General features: G+C 39.0%; 2 protein-coding genes across 5 annotated transcripts in view; both read left to right on the top strand.

Moving 5' to 3' along the window:
- nos1 (nitric oxide synthase 1 (neuronal)) overlaps positions 1-7,871 on the top strand; it is a 41,083-nt gene extending 33,212 nt beyond the window's left edge. The window contains exons 25-29 of the mRNA XM_051423807.1: positions 62-183; positions 489-637; positions 1,147-1,341; positions 2,295-2,413; positions 4,979-7,871. Of these exons, the coding sequence (XP_051279767.1) occupies positions 62-183; positions 489-637; positions 1,147-1,341; positions 2,295-2,413; positions 4,979-4,994 (601 nt within the window). The 3' untranslated portion in view covers positions 4,995-7,871. The remainder of the gene's footprint in view (positions 1-61; positions 184-488; positions 638-1,146; positions 1,342-2,294; positions 2,414-4,978) is intronic.
- A 390-nt stretch (positions 7,872-8,261) lies between these two features.
- Positions 8,262-21,853, top strand: lrrc74b (leucine rich repeat containing 74B). 4 transcript variants are annotated; one of them, XM_051423307.1, is made up of 11 exons: positions 8,262-8,357; positions 8,461-8,569; positions 9,415-9,601; positions 10,159-10,301; positions 12,874-13,006; positions 14,904-15,110; positions 17,765-17,874; positions 19,410-19,525; positions 19,948-20,026; positions 21,185-21,280; positions 21,375-21,853. In XM_051423307.1, exons 2-11 carry the CDS (start codon positions 8,471-8,473, stop codon positions 21,489-21,491), a joined length of 1,287 nt encoding a protein of 428 aa, XP_051279267.1. In that variant the 5' UTR covers positions 8,262-8,357; positions 8,461-8,470; the 3' UTR covers positions 21,492-21,853. The 4 variants fall into 4 exon arrangements, with proteins under 4 accessions (XP_051279267.1, XP_051279268.1, XP_051279269.1 ...); XM_051423309.1 differs by lacking the exon at positions 8,262-8,357 and having other exon boundaries at positions 8,535-8,633; XM_051423310.1 differs by lacking the exons at positions 8,262-8,357; positions 8,461-8,569 and adding an exon at positions 8,623-8,705.
- The last annotated feature ends 383 nt before the right edge of the window (positions 21,854-22,236 follow it).

The following is a 22,236-nucleotide window of genomic DNA, read 5'->3' as shown; positions in this document are numbered from 1 at the left end:
CATTCTTGTCACTTTTAGAATATTTTTAGTTCATTTATTGTTGTCTATTCTGTTGTTTTAGTGCACCATCATTCCAACTTCCCAAAGACAACCAAGCACCCTGTATCCTGGTAGGTCCAGGAACAGGTATCGCCCCTTTCAGAAGCTTCTGGCAACAGAGACTATATGACCTTGAACACAAAGGTTGGTTTTTTTCTCATTCTGATGTATTCATTACTTACTGCCTAATAGAGAGGCTTTGCAGTGCATTTTCACAGCTGCACATGAAACTGCAGACAGAATCTTCAATTTGATGGCTGATAATAAGAATATCCTGGACAATCTGACAAATGTATTCTTCCAGTTAAAATGCTGTCATATGCGTTTCTGAGTAATAATGGAATTCCGAGTAAATCCCTGTGAGAGATTTCAATAATACATAAAACAGCTGACCCTCAAATCTATAACATTAGTCGGAGCAACGAAGCAACTCTGCCTGTCGCCTTTAGGAATTGAGTCGTGCCCCATGATCCTGGTGTTTGGGTGTCGGCAGTCAGAGATGGACCACATCTACAAGGAGGAGACCATCCAGGCCAAGAACAAACAAGTGTTCAAGGAGCTCTACACGGCCTATTCCAGAGAACCCGGCAAACCAAAGGTACAAGTGCTAAACTGCAAATGAGTCAGCTTGTCACAGCTCTCTTTGGACTGCTGTGTGGGTTTGAAATAAAATCACAGAGTAGAGAAAGGGCTGAATAAAAACCACTGCGGTACACTCACAAATGACATCAAACATTTCCATTAGATTTTTCTACAGTTGTTCTTAAGGTAAAATTTCAATCATTAGATTTTTTGCTCTTCTTTAAGTCTTTATGTCTATACTTTCTTTGCTGTTAATTACTCTTATTTTGTGTACTGTTCTGTTCCTTTTAGCATAGATACTCATTAACTGAGTTTTAAAAGAACAAAATACACAATACAGAGTATGGAAAAATTGAAATCAAATTAAAAATAAAAAGTTTGCAAATTCTACTTCATTCTATTTTATTTCCATCTGTCAGTCTCCCGACTCTGCTTTTCACATTGTTTCCTTTCCTACTTACTTACTTACCTACAAACCTGACTTATCTGTGTACACTCATCATTCCTTCTCTGCCTCTCTGTCAGAAATATGTCCAGGATGCACTGCGCGAGCAGCTGTCAGAGACGGTATACCAGTGCCTGCGGGAGGAGGGAGGACACATCTATGTGTGTGGGGATGTTACAATGGCTGGGGATGTTCTCAAGACTGTCCAGCAAATCATCAAGCAGCAGGGCAACATGACCCTGGAGGACGCTGGCTTCTTCATCAGCAAGCTTCGCGTAAGACTGAGAGAAACAGTTCAGTTCTTTGTGCAACATCGTCACCATGGAGTGATGGTAGTGTGAAGTGCTCTTCCCTATTGCAGAGGTACCCCTGAGTAATGCAGTCATCCGCCAGCTGAACAGGCGAGGTTCTACAGAGCAGCTTCTTTATATGAAAATATGTAACTTGAGTGTTTAGCATAGAGCTGCTGAAAAACCAAAGGCATGTTGAGTCAGTATTTCTTGAAAGTAAAGGTTTAAAAGCATTCCCACTGGCTTAGTTTCATTTGTGAACTCAAGGGTAAAAAGGCTAAAAAAGAATAATGACACGTGTCACAAAGCCTAAGACTGTTTTTCACTTCAGTGATTCTGTAGCATACAATGACTGCAGGCATCTAAACCGTCAGAATACCTTTATCCATCTATAAATGTTTTATTTCAAATCATAATAAGTGTCACCATCCAGCCCTTTCTCACTCCCAACTTGTCAAATATGGCAGCTATGTTTCAAACTACAATGTTGTACTGATGATAAAGAAATAGAAATACGATATACATATACTATGTGTATTACTTACACACAATTATGTACAGTATATTCACTTTTGAACTCAAAAATGCATTTTCCTGATGTGAGAATGTGTCTAAAAAGGGAAGCTCCAAAGACAGTAAAAATGTGCAAATATGCATACTTTAAACCCTCCGTGCTGATGGTTACATCGGCTGGTGTTTAACCCTACACAAGGAAACTGTCTGTATGCAGTGTGACTAGTTTAGAGATCAAACATTTCTAAATTATATAGTTTAGTACCTCTGCTGTGAAGAAATAGTCTGAAATAACTGATAATCAATATATTCTGCTCATTTCTCTATTTCTTTCACTGTCATTCACGGTCACAATATCCAAAACAACATCCATCTCACATTTTCCTCCCATTCTGCCTCTACTTTCACTATCCCAACATATCCAGGATGAGAACCGCTACCATGAGGACATCTTTGGTGTCACCCTGCGCACCTATGAGGTCACCAACCGACTTCGTTCAGAATCCATTGCCTACATTGAGGAGAGCAAAAAGGACTCAGATGAGTAAGTGGTTTGTCTTTGATTTTAAGTATTTCCTAATGGCAGATTGGCAGGAAGGAGAAAAACAAATTAAACCTCAGTGGGTTGTGCCCAGTAATAGCTGTTCTTCTGAACTTTTTGAAATGTCAGTACTAGAGAAAAGGCCTTAGGGTCATTCAAAAAACAGGTTTATCCTGTCACCAATATTAATGTGCTCAGTAAGTTTCATGGACATGTCTTGATAGATTATGAGATATCTTGCATGCAGTTAACATTTTGGCTTTTGAATGGCACAAAAGATAACCACAACAAATGTTATAGTAATATGCCCAATAGATTTTGACATTTCTTGCCTATAAATGGAAATTATGGGCAATGGTATCTAGGGAAAGATCAGGGGAGCCACCAGAAACAGTAGGAATCATTTTTAGGAGTCATGAATTTCAGCATCAAGTTCTGTTCAAATTCTTCCAATAGTCGGTCAAGTTTTGGTCAAGGGATGATTTTTATAGGATGGTGCTGCTATACAAAATACCACTTTTTTTGGCATTGCTCTCCGATGACATTGTCAGACACACAATGGAGAGTTCAAATCAAAATCAATGCAGCAGAACCAGATGTATCATTCTTTTTAATTCCATGCATCTTCCTTGTCAAACCGTGGCACCTCATTACCCACAATGCACATCAATGTAGATTCAAGCAGAGATGAGGAACAGGATACAGAGGTCTGCTAAGCCCATTTCTTTCTGACTTCACACCACCAGATTTCTTTCATTGTCAGACCCAACCAATGCTGACTCAAGTGACATCACTTGAGGCAGTTTATCAGACACTGTGCTGCTCCCTCTGGAGACACAAAAGACTATATACAATGTTTTTCACATATGCACTAGTACTCCCCAGCACTTGTAAAAAAAACTTTCATGTGAAAATTAGTGAAGCACCCCTTTAAAGGACCAGTGTGTAGGATTTAGTGCCATCTTGTGGTGTAGTTTCAGCTGTCAACTCGTTTCACCCTCCCCTTCGCAGCACATCTTTCTAGAGACAGTTTTTGGTTTGTCTGTTCTGAGCTATTATAGAAACATGGTGGTTCAGCATGGGGGAATCCATGGAAGGCAGATAAAAAGAAGTCATTCTAAGATAACAACAGAACAATTCTTATATTCAGGTGATTGTACACTAATGAAAACATACCTATGAGTATTATATTCCATTTCTGCCAATAGATCCTCCTAAATGTTACACACTGGACCTTTATTGCCCACAGCAGATTTAATGGCAACCTGGCCAGTAGTTGTAAAGTGCTCTGGGACTTGAGAGGCTGATTGAGTTTGGTTGTTAACCTGCAGGGGTCTCAAACTGTTCAAACTCAACACTCAACCCAATTTAATTAGTTCTTCCCTATGTTTCCAATCCAGTGCCCCCCCCGTTTACTGGCATTTTACTGCTTATTTCAGATTTATCATTTGACTTGTGTGTAACATTTATACCGAAGGTTTTTTTGTTGTTGTTGTTTTAGGGGATGGCCCAACCTTTGGTCCAATCTTATGGCCGTCAAATCCAAATGATAACAAACTGTAATTCTTGGGGGTTTAAAAGGGTTTTTGGGGGGGGGCCCCGGGAAATAAAAAACACAAGCCTAAAAATTTTTAAATAACTTTTAATTTGTAAACCATTTAAGTAAAATTTTTTTCCAAAGTTATTAATTATATTTTGTAAAAAGCATCTCATTCACCAAATGAAACCAGGAAATAACTCACATTCATTCATTCCTTCTTTCCTCCATCATCTCATAGTCTATTTGTGTCTGACTGGATTTTAGGAGGCATGGTAATGTCTAGTGTGTATACACAACATATAAAACCAGGACCATTCACTTGTCTCATTTGCAACACCCCTGAACTGTGTGGGATGTGCACAGTAAGATCTAAGATGTGTTTTCTTGTTTATTCATCTTTTTACCAGAGATCCTTCTTTACCACTCAAATTTGCCAGCTGGTTAGCTCATATTTTATTAAAAAAAAGAAAGAAAACGTTTTGGCACAGCCCATTGAGATTTATCTCAGTTTGTGAGATTATCAGTGCAGCTCTATCTCTGAGAGACGTTTGTATAAGTCCAATTCCAATCTGCAACCCGTAGTTGTTGGCGATGTGTTATCGCCACCTCGTTTCAGATGAAAACAGAGTGGGTAACCATAGAAACCCGTGGAGAAGGGCCTTTAAACTAACAGGATTAGAGTGAAAGCGAGTGGCTCTGTTCCATTACTGTTTTTGTTTCCGTCGTTATTTGTGCATATTCAAGATTAGACACTTCATATACCCTTGCCACGAGAGCAAAACAAGGGCCCTACATAGCCACTACGGCTCATTAAGCACCAACATAATGCATCACAGACGATGGTTCCTGTGTGGATTGTCACTTGAATTTCACATTTGGCCATCAAAGCCCCTGCTCGCTGGATGAGTAATGACTGTAACATCTCTATTTCTATGTCTCTGTTGCTCTCTCTGTCTGTCTTTCTGTCTCTCCTTCTGTCCTCTCTCTCTCTCTCTCTCTCTCTCTCTCTCTCTCTTTCTCTCTCTCAGGGTTTTCTGCTCGTAGGTCTATGAATTGGGGACTTTCTGGCGACAACCAGTCAAGAGGACACGGCAACACTGGTTAAAGAATACTGTGCCAATTTTTGTACTGTAAAAAAAAAGGGTTTCTTTCTTTTTTTATACCACTTAAATGTTTCTGTTGGGCTCTGCGATTTTGTCTGTAGCAAGTTGGAAATGTTCTGTTCTTTAAAAATCTGTTTTGCTTGTTGATGATACTTCCAAAAATTATAAATTGATCATTTTGATTCATAATGTGTGCACCTAGTGTAATGACCTGCCTCATTGTGAATGCATGACCAAGACAAGAATATACTCAAGAAATATAATATACTCTGTGTTATTGTTACAGTTAAAAGGCTTTTATTGAGATTTTATATTTACAGGGAAACATGTGGCGTTGTTAACAAACTCAAAGATGTTTCTGAAGTTGAATTAAGTCAATTTTACGTTTCAGGAAAGAACCAGGGCTGGTTACATCTATTTGGGCTGTTTTTATCAAAGACTGTAGTTTCAGGAAAAGTTCAAACAGCAGAGATAAGTGAAAGCTGTACAGGCATGCAGGTAGAAAAACTGAAAGACAATTTTGGCGTGTTGACAGGTCGCCCTAAATGATGAAAACAGTGATTCTGTCACAGCTTGAACAAACATATTATCTAGCTCTTCACTGGTAAACCATTAAAATGCATCAGCCTCTGTGCCAGCTGTCTTTTTAGTGGCTGTCCATTCTCTCATAACATCATAATGTTGTGTGTCACAGCTGGTGCTTGCCCAGCCCACAGCAGCTGCATAGGAATGTGCAAGGTAGCCACTAAAGAAGTCTGAAACTGAGTCAGTACATATTAAAATAATCTTAATTAAACTTCTTCAGGGCTCTCAAATTTTAAATTATCTAAGTATTGATGTGTTGACTATAATAAAAGAAAACTATATAACCATAGTGGAGGGAAACTGGTTTGAAAAAAGCTTTTTTCTTTAATGAAATCTGGGATTGTTTGACATTTTGGGAAAATAACGCTTATTCTCTCTATTGCCGAGAATAAGATGAGAATATCAATACCACTCTCTTGTCTGTACGGAAAATACGGGGCTACATTTTTTAATTTTTCAAGTTGCATAGCCCTAGCTGAGCATAAAAACTGGAAATTATAATATCTCGCTACCAAAGGACTAAATAGAGGTTATGACCTTATTCTCAGTAAAAAAAGTAAACAAACAAAACAACTATGATACTAAAAGTCAACTATGACTTTAAAAATTAAGTATCTCTGTAACAAAACATTGTCAATGGAAGCAAAAAGATCTGTTTTAGCTCCCTGTGCTGTCCAGATCATATCATATAGCTGTCAACATGGCACAAACTGTCACCTATTGAGCTTTTAAAACATGCATTTATCAGCATCATGACTCCTCTGCCTCTTGCCTTACATTAACTCTCTGCCTCTGCCTACATACGACACATTTCTTTTTTCTTTCGTCTCTCTGCATGAAATTGCGCAACCCTGCGGCTCACACGCCACCCTTTCACTGTGACCTGACACCTGCTCAGTAGCATCAGCATGTGTGTGTATGTGTGTGCGTGTGTGTGTGTGTGTGTGTGTGTGTGTGTGTGTGCCATAGACATCATCATAAGTGTGCGCATCTCAATATGAGTGGGTGTAAAACATGCATGTGCTCAGGTGTTTGTTTTTACATGATTATTCTGCTTGTTGTCTGTTACCTTGTCAAACTGGTCAGATTTTAAAATAAGCATGAATTTGTTGCTCTGTGAGTCACACAAGCCTGCAAATTTAATCTTACAGATGGTGTTTTGGTAACAGGAAACTGCCCACATGGCTTTTAGTTTTAATCTCAGCAGTTTTATTGTTGTAAGTTGCAGTGAAGTTTTTCATTCAGGGACAAGAGGCAATCACACTGCCGCTGTGGTCATTTGCTGCTTTCCAATGAGTCAGGACTGTAATTTGAATATGTTTGTGCAGAGGCCACATTGTTTATTGATCACCCTCTCTGCAGTAACCTGTGGCTTTACTTGTCAGCTTCTGAGTCTTGTTTGTTCCCTTTATTTGTCTTTGATTAAAATTAAAGATAGCTGTCAGCATGATTAACGGATTTCAATGTGATTTTCAAATGTCCCTCACAGCTGCTGAGAATATTTTTGTTTTCTGATTTCCTCTGAGGCAACTATTTTTACTGCCGGGAAACAATGGGTGATTCCCATTGTCCCCACTGTTGTTCATTCTGGATGAATGTCACCTCTGTATAATTTGTTTAAACAGATTTAGTTAAATTGGAATGAGAGTCGTCAAGAAAATGTCTGTGATGTAAAATGTGCAACAGGAAAACAATTGATACAAGATATAGCTTCTATATATAGCTTCTATATATATATATATTCAAAGACAAAGTATAAAATATAAAGAGTACCACTTCAATCTTTTCTAAGAATGTATTTTGATTATGTAAATGAGCACTATGATTCTGCTTGATTTAAAAAGAACAAAAAAAGGCATATTCTATGGTGTCTCTCATATCCTTTAGGTATGGGGAAAAACAGCAGCATTAAATAAATGCATGGTGATCTTCTGTCTCCTGTTCATATTTAAAAAGCTCTGTCTATTTACCAGCACTGTGTCAGTCAGTGAGACTGTATTGTGAAGTTATCCGGCCTTTCTCACAGGGCTTCGGATTGGTAAAAAACATTTTTGAGGGGTTTCTTTTTCTGTGTTTGCATATCGCTGCTGCTATGAACAACTCTGATCCAATCAGCCTCTGCTATAATGACCTTTGTTGTGTAATTGATTGAGGATATTCCATTTTAATGCATCAACTGCAAGGACTTTGCATTTACTTACAAATAAAGAGAAACATTTACAGAATATGTCAACACATGTGCTTGGTTTACTTTTCTTGTTTATATAAGAAATAAGCCAGACTGGAACGGTTTATTCCTGCAGTAGGTCTTGTTTAAGGTCGAAGCATTTTAGTTTGAAGGTCAGATTTAGATGTTGATACAGAGTTTTGCCCTGAAAAACACAGTTGCAGCAAACAAACCATTTGCTTCCCCTTCTCTTCCTGCCACTGTAAGTGCTGGTTGTTATGGCTCAGAGCGTTGGCACTCAACAAACACAGAGAACACAGAGATGCCTCTCAGCGCCATGGTAACGTGTCAACAAAACAAGTCATCCAAACTTTACACAAGTACTCTGATTGGTGACTAGCTGTCACGCAGAGAAGCGGTGGCCTTTTTAATTAGCCCAAAGAGTTTGACCCTCCTTTGAGCAAGATAGGTTGCATGAACACATAGCTGCACAACCTGCTGGTCAGATGCAGTGCAGTGATTCACTTACAGCACAAATACTTTAACATCACAGTGAGTTTAAAAACAAACTTGGAATAAAGCAAAAGTCAGAAGTTATTTTTGCATAAAGGTTGCAAAATATATCTTTCTCAGTATCAGTATCTCCATTACTCAGTGTCGAAGTCATGGTTCATGGGAAGAAGTTGGCCAGGGAGACGCTGCTGCCTTCTGTGCTGGAAGACGATGACGCAGAAACAGAAAGTGAGAGGCTGCAGCTGGGGGAGGTAGGAAGCTGACCATCCAGCCAAGTCTGCAAACTATTGAACAAGGGAAAGTGTGAACAACCAGGTAGGCAAGTGGAGACTTAAAGATTCTGTTCAGAAGCCGGACTTTAAATAAGACACAGGGGAAGGATTTTTGGTGAGAATTTAAAGCATGTTATAGACCTGCAAGAGTATATTAGGCTTTAGAAATGGACATTTTAACCAACTCCATCTCTTGGTACGTCTGAGCACTTTCCTTGCCCAGGGCAAGGAAATACCGGCTCAAAAAAACAGGCCGCAAACCTGCTATTTCTTTTTTATGGATCGAGCTTTTGACCTGTGTACTCACAGGAATTAATTTAAGAGAGGGGACTCAGAGTCTCACCCTGAAAGCCTGTTTCAATTACACTTTTATGTAGTCTAATCACAGGGCTCCATGCACTATAGTGTGAGAAATACAGTATGAGTAAAGTAAGCATGCACAGAACCATTCACATGCCAAATAATGGTATTTCTGAATAGACGGTTTAGTCCTGAAAATAACAATATATGGCTTAGCTTACTGAGACATGCAGTGGATATGCCATAGGCCAAGAAATAAAGGGGATGAAAGACAGCTAAAACAGCCTCTGGTTCTGGAGTAGGAGGGAAGGGAAGTTGTTATAAACACTATAAGGACAGAAGGATACAAGCTTAAAGAGACAAGTTAAAATGGTCCATCCACATTGACGGACTCAGTTGTTCAAAGTGTAGGTATCAGTTTTTTATTCTCCTGGCAGAAAATCCATCAAATCTCCTCAGTCAGGCTGCCAACAACTGCTGGCTTTGAGGAGTCACGATGTGTTACTTTGTCATTCTCCGCCCAGCGAAGAGTGAGCCAGACAGAGGTCGGCGTGCGTGGGCCAAAGGACCAACGCTCAAGCCCTGACGGAAACATGGTAGACGGAGGTGAAAGAGAGGGTAAAGAGGAGGAGGAGGAGAAAGAAGAGGAGGAGCTGGGAGGAGAGGAGTGTGTGGTCTCTGATGAGGACTACGACACAGATTTGGAGCTTGGTGAGTATAGATAAAGTTGATTATGGATAGAAAAGGAAAGATAAGGGGGGAAAGTTAATTATGATAAAGGCCGCAATCTTCCCTCTTATAAAAAGGTGGGGAAATTGTTAAACATTTCAAACTGGTATTTTCTGTATGAAATAATATTTTATACTTACAGTGATAAAGCAAAGCCCTCCTGTCTCCCCATCTGTCAAACCTTCCCCTGCTGCCTTTCCATCTACTCAATCTCTAAATGATTTCAGAGAAGAAAAAAACAAAAAAAAAAAAACTAGAAAACTCCTACATGCGCCTGCCCACACATGTGGAGCCCTGTTCTGCATCTTAATGATTTCATCTCAGTCTTTGTGTCAGGCTTCCTTTTCACCAGAAGTGAAAACCATCTGGTATGAATGAGCTCCCCTGACAGGGCGAAATCAGCCATGAGGGACTTTTCAATATCACACTCAAAAGGTCCTCCTCCGGGGGAAAGTGCCACATCTCTCCTTTTTCAAAGAGGTATTGATAGCGAACAATTCATACAGACACTACAGCTAGTGTCTTTGTTCATATTGCAGATAAGGAGGAGGCATATGACCCGACGGGGCAGACGTGCTACATGGAGGCGTGTGAAACATTACAGGTGGTACCAGCTTCTTACTTCCTGCGGCAAATGCTAAGTAGCGAGCTGTCCTTGATGCATCGTGGTCTGGGACCTCAGGTACTTTAATCATAAGTTAGGGACTGTATAGAAATTATTAGAGGGGGAAAGGAGCAAATAATTTCATGTGTATTGCTTCTTACTGAAGGGAGGGGGTTTTTTTTAAAATGTATTTTCATACAAAATTTCTATATTTTCTATTCTTTTTTCCTTCACTCATTTGGAATCCAGGTGCAAGGCAAAAATATTTCAGTCCATCCGCAGCTATCTGTGGAGAATTCATTCATTCAGTGACAGTAACAGGAACAGAACAATGATTTATTGAAAATGAAGTGGCAGTTTGAAAGTTATTTAGTCTAATTCTAATGTGTACATTGGTGGCTGTAGTCTAAGTTATTTTACCATTGACATTATACAGTTTAAGTTGGGTTACACCATCTCTTTTAAATATTAATAGCTATGGTAGTTATAATACCTATTTTTATAATAAAAATATATCAAATAACAATGTGAATGGGGTTGCTTGTAGTGACGGACCTACAGAGAATTATCATCCAAACCTTGCGGAGTTTCAGCTCATTATTTAACTGTCCAGTCCAGCATTTGGTTCACTCTCACTGCTCTTATATCATCATTTTCAGCCACAGCAGGCAGCTGTTGTCAGCACAAAAGCTCTAAAAACCCCACTGTCAACTACCTACTCAGCACCAAACAGCAGACAGACATAGCAACTTGGTGAACATAATTAGCATTCAGCCGCTAGTCAGATATTTCCCTCAGGAGTTGACTAAAACAGAACTAAAAGAGAGTGAATACTGGAGGTGGACAGACTCATAATGAATATCTACCAGAAGAGTAAAAGTAAGAAATAGTTTGCTGACAATTTCACTAAGGTCATGATATTCAGTGCAACTTGTTTCTGTTGCACCCAAGTTGCTAAAACATTACTTATTGTAAGTATAAGGTATTGGAGGGAGAGAGAGTTTTTTTCTAAGACAATGGGAGGGGCAAAAGAAAATATTAATAACAGCAAGCAGGGTCCTATTTTATTAAGAAATGACAGATAAGGTTCAGCCCCCCACCTGCATAACGTTCATGCGGCTCTTTAGACAATCTGTCTCAGCTTTATAGCGTGTAAGAGAGTCTGTTTTTACCTCTTTTGCTCATCAGATCATTTTCCCCTGGGGGAAGGTACTCAAATTGAACCTGCCATCTTGTAAAAGACCTACAAATATTTGAACTTCTTTGGCCCTCTAACGCTATTTCAGATCGGCCCAGACTGTTGTTCAGTGAATGACTCATTAATTCAAAGTCACATTCCCCTCCAGGGGGACTGCACTGATCATGACAAAGTCTAGGGAGTCCAATGCAGCTGAGCTTCAAGGAGTTTTCAGTCTTTTTCCCTGGAAATAGATCATGTGTGCACATATCTTTGCAGAACACTTTACATATAAAATTGCAAATTCCATTAATTACCAATACACATTGAAGAGGAGAGTCCTTTGCCTCTTTGAAGAGAAGAGAGGCTGCTGATATTGATTTATACTCAGAGAGAGCTTATTATGCAATTTTTAAATTTTAATTTACCTCTGGGGATGGATTCTTATTTTGGATCTTAAATGAAAGAAAATATTTTTTCACCAAGTAGCTTTATTATCTGGTCCTGTAAAGTATAAGACACTATATCAATATTGTGTCTACACATTTTAGCTCTCATATAGCCCGAAACAAATGTACAAACAAATGTGCCTTATTAAGTACACATGTACAACACAGTGTTTTGATTGTTGCCATGTACTCTGTGAAAACTTAAACAAACAAAACTGAAGATGTATATCGAGTGATGTTTTTGCACTTAAACCCTATACAGCCTCATTTTAGCCCACAAGTCGATAACAATTAGCTGTCTTTTTAAGGGTTAATCAATGTAAAATTGCTCTGTGGTTGCTAATCTCTGACAGAGGGTGCAGTACATCTTCTGCAAGTGTGAAAATTGCCTGGAGCTCTTAGCAACACAGTTTGACATTTTTACAGGCTTCCAGTGGTCCATAACGCTGTAAATTAAAGTTGTAAAAGTAAATCCATTCCTTAACAAGCCATTTCCAGAGGTTTCGGCTTCAGTAACATCATTCAGACAGGCTGAATTAGATTTTAAAGAAGTCTTCACCTCTCAATCATAAAGAGTAGAGGTAAAGTAACATGTTGCAGATCGATGGGCTGCTGAAATCTTACAGAAGTATACTTTGTATGCATTTAAACACAGTATCCCCTGATAGGGTCGTTTCTGCTCTCCTTTTTTTAAGATCAAGTTAACATAAGGCTTCATGCACTCAACTTTCTCATTAGCCGTGCTAGAAACTATAATTTTCATGTTCTGCAAGCTTCATTTCTGACCCACGCCTCCACACAGCTCCCTTCTGCTTCATTTGTCTCACACAGGTTTAATATTCCTCTCTCTCTCTCTCTCTCTCTCTCTCTCTCTCTCTCTCTCTCTCTCTCTCTCTCGTTTTCTCTCTCTGCCCACCTGCATCAGTACATCTACTCTTTTAACTGGAATACAGATAAGAAAATATACTGCAGTGAACAAACAGAAGAATTTCACTTTGAGGGGGGTTTGGTTGTGTGTTTGTAGGGCACCAAAGCACTGGCGGTTCCCCTGGTAACCAACACTTCAATACTGAGGCTGAACCTGCGAGATAATTGGATGGAAGGAATGGGCGGAGCTGCTGTAGCTGAGATGTTAAAGGAAAATTGTTACATTACAGGTGGTTTTACTCGGCACTCAAGCGTGCACACATTTTTTCTCTTTTCCCTCACTCTGTCTCACCTTTTTGTAGCAAGAGTGCCACCCTGACTCCCACTCATACGCCACTCTCACCCCAATTATATGCCACAGCACACAATTTAACATCTGGGGTCCCTGTTTAATATTTGTTAAATGTCAGTCCTATGTACAGTTCAGGAACCTATGGGGGAATCTATGCAGAATGAGTCCTGTGAGTCATGCAGGCTGTTTCGGCTGGTGTTATTTTTAACATCCTTTATCATGCACCTCTATTCAACTTTCAGGGGTAATCCAATTTTATGAATATACAGTGTAACAGATTAGTTGTCAATGTGGCCTGTATTTTGCTGATACTGCAGCAGACATTAGCCAACACACAATTTTAAAGAAAACCAATTTTTCTGGTTTTAAATGAATGATTAAACAACAAAAGAGAAGTCTGAAAGGTTCGAACAGTGACAACAAAAGTTGTCAGGAATTTACTTTGGTGAGAGGATTGAGCAGAAAGATTACCAAGAGAATGTTAAACACTCCTAAAAACATTAATAACATAACAAGACTGCAGCCAGGCTAGAGACAGTGCTTTAGGCTGAACGGTAATATCAGAATATGCCCACAATGCTGACCCTTTTCAACATTTTAGTTTTCGTGTGGTAGAATGCTAACATTTGCTAATTAGCACTAAACCCAAAGTATAGCTGAGGTTGATTGTAATGTCATTAGTTTAATTAATTAACATTTTGACCTGATGATTGTCAGAAGGGATCGCCAAAGATATTGCAGTCGCTGGTCGGATTTGAGCCCTGGGCCGCAGCTGCAGCAGGATAGCTATCAGGGCATGACCTAAAATATGTTTCTGAAAAGATTTTAAGTAATAAATAGGCAATGTAGTAACAGAATCTTGATTCATATTTGATCAAAACTGTCCAGTTTGACAGTTTGATCGAAAGACTTGAAACTATTGAGACTACAAACTCCTTAGGAAACTGTTTACTGAGCTCGTAGATCAAGTGAGAAGTGGGGTCATTTTTCAATTTTTTTGGAGCTGCCCCCTGCTGGCTATTACATAGAAGGCATGTTTAAGACACTTGTCCTTAACAAATTGTATGCAGTCAATCCCATAGCTGTCAAAACATTTCAATCAGAACCGCAAATGTCGACCTCATGGTGGCACCAGTAGAAACCAGGGGATAACCAAAGTCATTAGGATTCTTGGTCAAGGAACCATTGATGTCTGTATAAAATGCTGTGCCAATTTATTCAACAGATGTTGAGATATTTCAGAGCAAAAGTAGTGCTACAAGAAAGGTCAGGGGATAACCAAAGTCATCAGGATTCAACCTCTGGGGACCATCCGTACGAAGTGTCATGGCAATCCAATCAATAGTTGTTAACATTGCTGTGAATAGAGCCATGTCTCTAGTGTGGCTAAAACAACTATGACATTAAAATTCCAACGATTTACCATTCAAGAATCAAATAGCCTCGTGTATGGAATGCTCAGGTTTATTTACTTGGAGCGAAGACGATATGTAAACATTGTGAATGAAATATTCAGAGTCTTCTGATGAAGCTGAACAAAAAAAAAAAAAAAATGGAGGGGAAGGAGTGACCAATAGTTTGGGATGTAGTCTTAACTATTTTGTGAAACCCACTTTAGCAGTAGTCAGGCTACCAAATCTACCAAATAAAGGCAATTAGCAAACCTTCAACAATGATGCACAGAGAACCTAAAAACTATTATGAATTGTTGTTGAACTACACTGTACTTCTCTTTGGACACCTCTTTGTGATAGAAAATACATCTTTTCCTTCCACATATATTTACTTTCCAACATACATGCCCTTTAACCTGTGTATTTCTGTGTCAATCCCAGAGGTGGACCTATCCGAGAACAACCTTGGGGATTATGGGGCCACAGCCATAGCTGGTATGCTTAAGGAGAACAGCACCCTGGTGAGCCTCAATCTGTCAGGAAACCATTTCACAGACCAGTCCGCTGAACACCTCGGTCCAGCACTCATCACCAACACCAAACTACAGCACCTTGACCTCAGCCACAATGCTCTAGGAGAGCGTGCAGGTAGCACAGCAATTAGGTGTACATGGTAAAGGTCTCATATTTTCTGTGTGGCCTTTAAAAGAATGAAACAGTACCCATGGCTCCCATTTTTATTACACTGATATTAAAGATTTCCACAGGAGATACATATTTTCTCGTATTTTAGCAACATCCATTAGCAGCATCAGATAACTGAACTTCAGAACCCAGAAATAATATGTGAGATCAATAAATAGCAAAGGACAAGGGGTATGAAGAATAAGATGTAAATTAGTCCAGCTTCATTTGACAGAGTTCTCTCTTCTCTCTCTCTCTCTCTCTCTCTCTCTCTCTCTCTCTCTCTCTCTCTCTCTCTCTCTCTCTCTCTCTCTCTGAAGAAATCTGAATTCTGAAATGTACACCATATTGCCAAAAGTGTATGGACAGCTGAACAAAGCATGTTGCTCCCATTCAGCCACAACAGCATTAGGTTCAAGGTTAATTTATTCATCATTTTATAATACAAGGTTGTGCAACAAAATGCAAGCTGTAGTCCCTTTATGCAACACACGCACACACAAAACAACTATTTGTGCAGAGGATGAACTGAGGAGTCTCACTCACAGCCTGAGGGAAGAAGATGCTCTGGAGTCTGGTGGTACAGCAGGGGATACTTCTATATCACTTACCAGACGGCTGCAGGGTGAACAGGCTGTGGCTGGGGTGGGTACTGTCTTTTAGTATCCTTTGAGCTCTGTGCAGACACCTGACCACACCGATATTACTGATGCTCGGATGGATACCAATGATCTTCTGAGCTGTTTTAATCACCCACTGCAAGAGCCCCCCCATCCTGGGCCTTCACATCCCATGTCAGTTTGTGATGTTTCCAGTCAGGTTGCTTTCTGTTGCTCCTCAAGTCGAAGTTAATAACTTGGCTAGAAAATCATGGTATACAGAAATACAGTTTCCGAGTTTTTTTAACCAGGGTGGAGATATGTGATGACTGTGACAGGTTCTGTGTGATGTTAACTTCCCAGGAACCTAAAACTGTTCACCTGCTCCAACTCAGGTCCAGATGTAGACAGGGTTGTGTGTCTTTGCCTCTTTTTTTCCCCTAGTAGGTTGTTTTCAGTGCACCTCTCTGCAAGATTAATTTTCGTTGTTTGAAATGTGACCAATGATGACACAGAGTTGTCTCCAGGGATTGAGGTCCAAAGAAGTCCAACAATGATGTTGGGCAGTTGGCATTCCAGTTTCCCTGAATTCCCCTTAAAGCACCTATTTTCCCAAACCATGAAATGACAGCACCAGGACAAAAATGCACAAAAATATGTGGACAGATAAGCATTCCGTAACAAAGAAGTTCACATACTTTTGGCCATATAGTATTTTGTTGAACTGTGAATGAAGTTGTTTCCATAGACTCTTTTTTTTTGTATCTCAAAATTCTGCAGTTAATCTCAGATCTCAAATATTTGTTTCATTTGGCCATAATTCATAGAACTTTTCACTGAAGATGGCTGCAGAAAAAGTAGTACATTTCAGATTAGCGCCATCTTTTAATTGTCATGACTGACATCATTACTTAAAATCAAAACTATTTTACTTATATGTTCCTTTGTTCACAGATGAATTCATTCACTTTAAAACTAGAAGTAGTTGTGTAGTAGTAGTGAAAGCAAAATCCTCTTTTCTGCCTTATTAAATGATAACTGAATATATAGTAAAGACTTTTAAATTGACTGTAAAGAGTGCAGATTCATTTAATACCATGACTTTATGTGATTACTGGTGTCCATTATTTGATTGTGTGAAAAACCATTCTCATAAAACTGGTAAGAGTTTTCCATAATGGTGCAGCCTTATCTCTAAGCAGTCACAGGACAGCAGGCAGTCGCAGACTGTGGCATTCAAAGGTCAAGAACATTTCTCCTTCATTAAAACCTCTTTCAATTATGATCTGGATGAGCTTTGTGACAGGCACCTTGTAGAATAATGGCAGACCAGGAAACATCTGATGTAGGTAATTGAAAATAAATCTGTCTCTGGGAAAGGGGACACCACCATGTCTCATTGCCATGTGTGTGGCAATGATTCATCCCCACATATTCAATTCTATTTTCTCCACTGCTGAAATATCAACGAACATCCTCATTCATTTTGAGTGCACTCTTCCATATAGGTCCCTGAGAGAAAGTATACCAATCAAACACTCTGACATTCATGCTATCGGTGTTATTGCTTTTTCAGCCAAGCACAGTAAGAGCATCTTTTCCATGATTATGAACCACTGAGTGCCATGCACTTTCTTATCCTTGTGATAAATTGGGTGAGATGATGATGGGGGACTTTCTCTTTGGGATCTCTGCCTCTAGAGCCCTCACTTACTTTAGGCCATGAAACACACAATCACACCATATCAGTGGATTCCACTGGAGATGAGATAGGTTGCTCCCAGAGAGTGTTTTTAATAGTACTTCTATTTTTTTCCTGGATCTGAATAATTTCCCAAAATCAGATTTCCACTATTTGTCACAAAATCTTACAAAGAGACAGATAACAATATTTTATATGAGTTTTGAAAAGACATTTGATTTACTGATATGAGACATTTTCTTCATTAACAATTAAATAACTGAACTTTTTATTTTGTCATACAACCATTATTCCTTCTGTTTTTCTCCTATCCTAAGGGCAAAACCTGGGAGACTCTCTGTCAGAGAACACAGGGTTGAGATCAATAAGTCTGGCCTGGAACTGCATTCGAGGAAGAGGAGCTGTGATGCTGGCCAATGGCCTCGGGGTAATACACCTGGAAAATCAATGTTTGAACACCATACTAGCTTTTGAACTCAGTCAAAACAAAATAAGATCTGCAGGTAATACAGTGAGTGGTTAGAACAGGACAATCTGTTTACCGGTATAAAGCCATCAAATAAATAATCATACAGGGCAACTTTATAACATTAAATTGCTGTCATGTCATATCACATCACTAAAGTTATGGGCATTAATATGCTGCTAGAACAGCCTCTTCTTGGAATCTTACCACAAGCTTTTGAAACCTGGCTGCATGGAGTTTGGACACTGATGTTGGGCAGTAAGGCCTGGCTCACTGTCCAATTCATTCCAAATGTGTTGGATGGGGTTGTGGTCACGGCTCTGGGCACAGCATTCAAGTTCTTTCACACAAAACTCAGAAAACAATTTCTTTATGGATCTGGCTTTGTGCATGAGGGCATCATTTAATCCATTCCTTACATGTTTGCTCTTGTGCTTTCATGCCTTCATGCCGGCAATAGTCGTGGCCAGCATTATGTTATAGGATTGCCCATCGATCCGTCCCATTCTTGTGAACGCAATATCTCAGGAACGCCTCAATCCACTTGGGGTCAAGGATCAACTGATTAGATTCTAGTAGTCAAAGGTCAAGGTCACCTCACTCAACACTTTTTTGTCATTATTTCATTGGACAATGATTTTGTGACACTTTTGACTCAAAGGTCACTGTGACAGCAAAATGATCTTGATAAACACGTTTTTGGCCAAAACTCAAGAACTGATGCTGTAATAACAACAAAACGTTACACAGAACTAGTCACATTTTTTTATCCAAAAGGTCAAAAGGAGCCTTTTTCCAGTCATTATTCATCACCGTAACTCAGACTCAGAAGGAAAGAATGTGTCCATGGTTGGTTGGACACTGAATTGGTGACACTTTTGACTCATAGATCATTCTGGTCATTCTGATCTGAAAATAGCCTTAAAGAATGAATTGGCCAATTTCACGTCACACACATGCTGACTAGGACGAAAATCAACCACTGTTCGGGTGCAGGGTTTGGCAAAATTAGGGAACATTTTGGAGAAGCTATATGGGGAAATAGAAAGTTTGTAATTTTTCTATAAAAACAAGATCATGTTATATTCTGGTGATACTGTTTTTAAAATGACTTGAATAAGTTTAATAATATGATTCTGTTATGATAGAGGTTGATCATTTGTATTAGAGGAATATACTGTCTATCATAGCATGGCTAACTCACTTATCCTGTTTTGTGAAACAGCCTGTTAGTATTTATTAAGCATTTCACAGCAGGAGAGACGGCATAGACAGTTTTTCCTTCCCTATCTTAATGAGCAAGATGGTCTAGGAGACCCTGATCAGTAAGCTGCACTGACAGGTTTGATTGATTCAGGTACTGAGAGGCTTATTACTTCAGGATCCATCCTTCTGCTCTCACACGTTCACATGTTTCTTTGTTCCTTAGTTAATCCTGTTAGAGACAACTGATAAAGTTTTACCTGTTGTGTATTCTTTCCTTTTTTGTTTTATAGGGAAACATTTTCCTTAGAACTGTGGATCTGTCATTTAATGGCTTTGGTAAAGAAGGAGCCATTGCTTTAGGGCAGGCTCTGAAAGAGAACACCATTTTGGAGGAGTTGAACGTGAGGTATGTTTTGTTATCTCAGTTATCTGATAATCAGATTGTCCTACAGTCACTGGGTTAAAAGGGTCAGAGGTTGCAGTTCAGTTTAGATCACTTTTATAAACTAACATGTTTTACCTTGTTTGGTACTAACTGTGACACAAAACTAATAATTTTTTTTTAAAAAGAATAATTTATGGGAGGTAGGTTTACCAGTGAATCTTAAACATTGGTCACATTCTTTCTTAAAAGTGAGCCTGCGACCATAAACATGCCTTTCCTTTAACTTCCCAAGCACAACAAAGCTTGCCTCATAGATTTCCAGACATTTGGGCTACATGGATGAATAATGCCATTTAAAAAATAACACTTTATGATTGCCTCCCCTCACACTCCAACACACATATTTTTTTTGTTTTGTTTTCTGCATTTGTTTCTCTTCACAGTAACAACAGAATACCCCCTGAAGGAGCTATTCGCCTAGCCATGGGCCTCAAAGCAAACAAGACAATCAAATCCCTGAATGTAAGCTGTTGAAAAGAGATTGGTTCTAGCTTCAAAAGCAATGGGGGGCATCAGTGGATAAAATAGGGATAAGTAAATGGATCACTGTACTTTGTTTTAATGTCAGCGTCCAAGCAGAGTTCCCAGAGACTCATCTTAAGTGCCTGAAACAAGTCAGTGATTGAAAATAAGTTATGGTGAAGACTTGCACTAAAATTGAGTTACAGCATTTCATATTGATTACATGTGCACATGTGAGTTGAAAACTTGACTTTGGGTGTCTGATAGCTATACAAATCTGAAAACTTACCATGCTATGAACAGCTAAATTTAGCCAGTTCAAGAGAGTTCAAAGTTCAAAGACACAATTCAATTTGCATCTGGACTAATGGCAGCTAATGCCTGAATTCTTTCTCTGTTCTTTGTTTTGTTTTTGTTTTTCTTCTGCAACTAGTCTTCATTAAAAAAAAAAAGAAACATTTTATTGGCACACATAAAATTACACTAATTTATAGCTGTGCCAAAAGTAGCCCAGAAGGGCAAAGTTACCATTAGCCAGTGGTCAGTTCTTAGAGGAATAGTGGGACATTTTGGGGAAAATACACATATTTGCGCTCTTGAAATATGCTTGCCAGAGGTTATGAGAAGATCAAAATTATTCTCATATGTGTAAATATGACGCTACCACTGGCAGCCAGTTAGCTTAAAGACTGGAAACAAATGGAAACAGCTAGCCTGACTAGAGTTACAAAATCTGCCTACCAGCACGTCTAAAGCTCAGTAATGAACTGGTTACTGGTCTCTGTGAAGAAAGAGGCTAGTCCAGCACATAGTTGTCATTTTTACTCTAAACAAAGGAGATACAACTTGTGAGCTTCAGATGTGCTTTTAGGTGGATTTTGTTAGCACTGGACAGAGCCAGACTAACCGTTTCCGGTCTTTGTGATAAACTAAGCTAAGCCTTTGCTGGCTGTAGCCTTACATTTAATGGATAGATATGAGAGTGACATTCAACTTATTATCTAACTCTCTGCCAAAGCCAATAAGCAAGGGATGGGAATCAATTTTAAAATGGGATAAAAGCCATAACAACTTATTTCTGCATAACCAAAATCAGAGTAAAGACATCTGTGGCATTATGGCCATGTTCTTACATTTCTAATGTTTGTGTTTGGCCAGATGGGGAGGAACCCCATCCAGAATGTTGGTTGCTATGGGATCCTCAAGTCTGTACAGGAAAACCCTAATTCAGCCTTGGAGGCATTAGACTTTTCGGTAACTTGCACATGTTCCACCTCTGTGAGACTTTCTGCAAATCTTCTCCTTTATAAAAGTATTCACTTGCTTCTCTATGTATCACTCTCTCTAGGACATCACAGTGAACCAGGATTTTGAAGACTTGTACGTGGCAGTGAAAGAAATTTTCCCTGTGCTTACAGTGAATCACGGGGGCAGAATTGGCACATTCAGAAAAGCAAAAGCTTGAAAAGTGTTTTTGTGTAACTTGTGTTAAAAAAGTGTAATTGCTGTTATTTTATGCCAGAAGAGATGGAAGGAGTCTTGTCAAAGCCCTGTGGATGTTTTCATCGACAGATGAACACAAGGATGGATGCATGCAAGGATATTATCCTAAAAAGATTATTTAAAAAAAAGAGCCACCATAGAATATTTATTTGAATTAAATGTACTTAGATCAAATAAAACTTGTTAAATGCCCAATCAATTGAAAATAAATATGGGGAAAAAAGTTCATTTTTCAAAAGAAACAATACATACACTGCTTGTGTGCGCCCCTGAAATATAATGTTCTTGTTGAATGTTATAAAGTCATTGAACACAGGCATACAATACAGGTATTGAGTCTGATTTTTTTTAGGTATGATCTGATTTGATGTTATATAATGTCAGTGGGTAGAATGATGGAGAGGATCAGAGAGCACCGCATTGTGTATGAAAAGAAGTGAAAGTGGGTTGCACAAAAAGGATTTAAGTACTGCATGACTAGTCTAATAGCAAAACCAGCTTTGAAAGAACGGTCCACTATTAGATAAGAGACCTGTTTACTGCAGCAGGACAACTCAAACAGTGTTAGGTACAGTAAGCTGTCATTTGGAGATGTGTATCTCTCCCACACTTCCCCCCAAAATGATCTCCAACCCATGTTATTTCATAATATTCACCAAAGAAACACCTAAAATATCTATTAATATTACTTAAATGTATTAGCATGA

This window comes from Dicentrarchus labrax, unplaced genomic scaffold (assembly GCF_905237075.1).
Source record: "Dicentrarchus labrax unplaced genomic scaffold, dlabrax2021, whole genome shotgun sequence".
Taxonomy (NCBI): Eukaryota; Metazoa; Chordata; class Actinopteri; family Moronidae; genus Dicentrarchus; species Dicentrarchus labrax.
The sequence above is the reverse complement of the archived record's forward strand: the minus strand, read 5'-3'. Positions and strand labels throughout refer to the sequence as shown.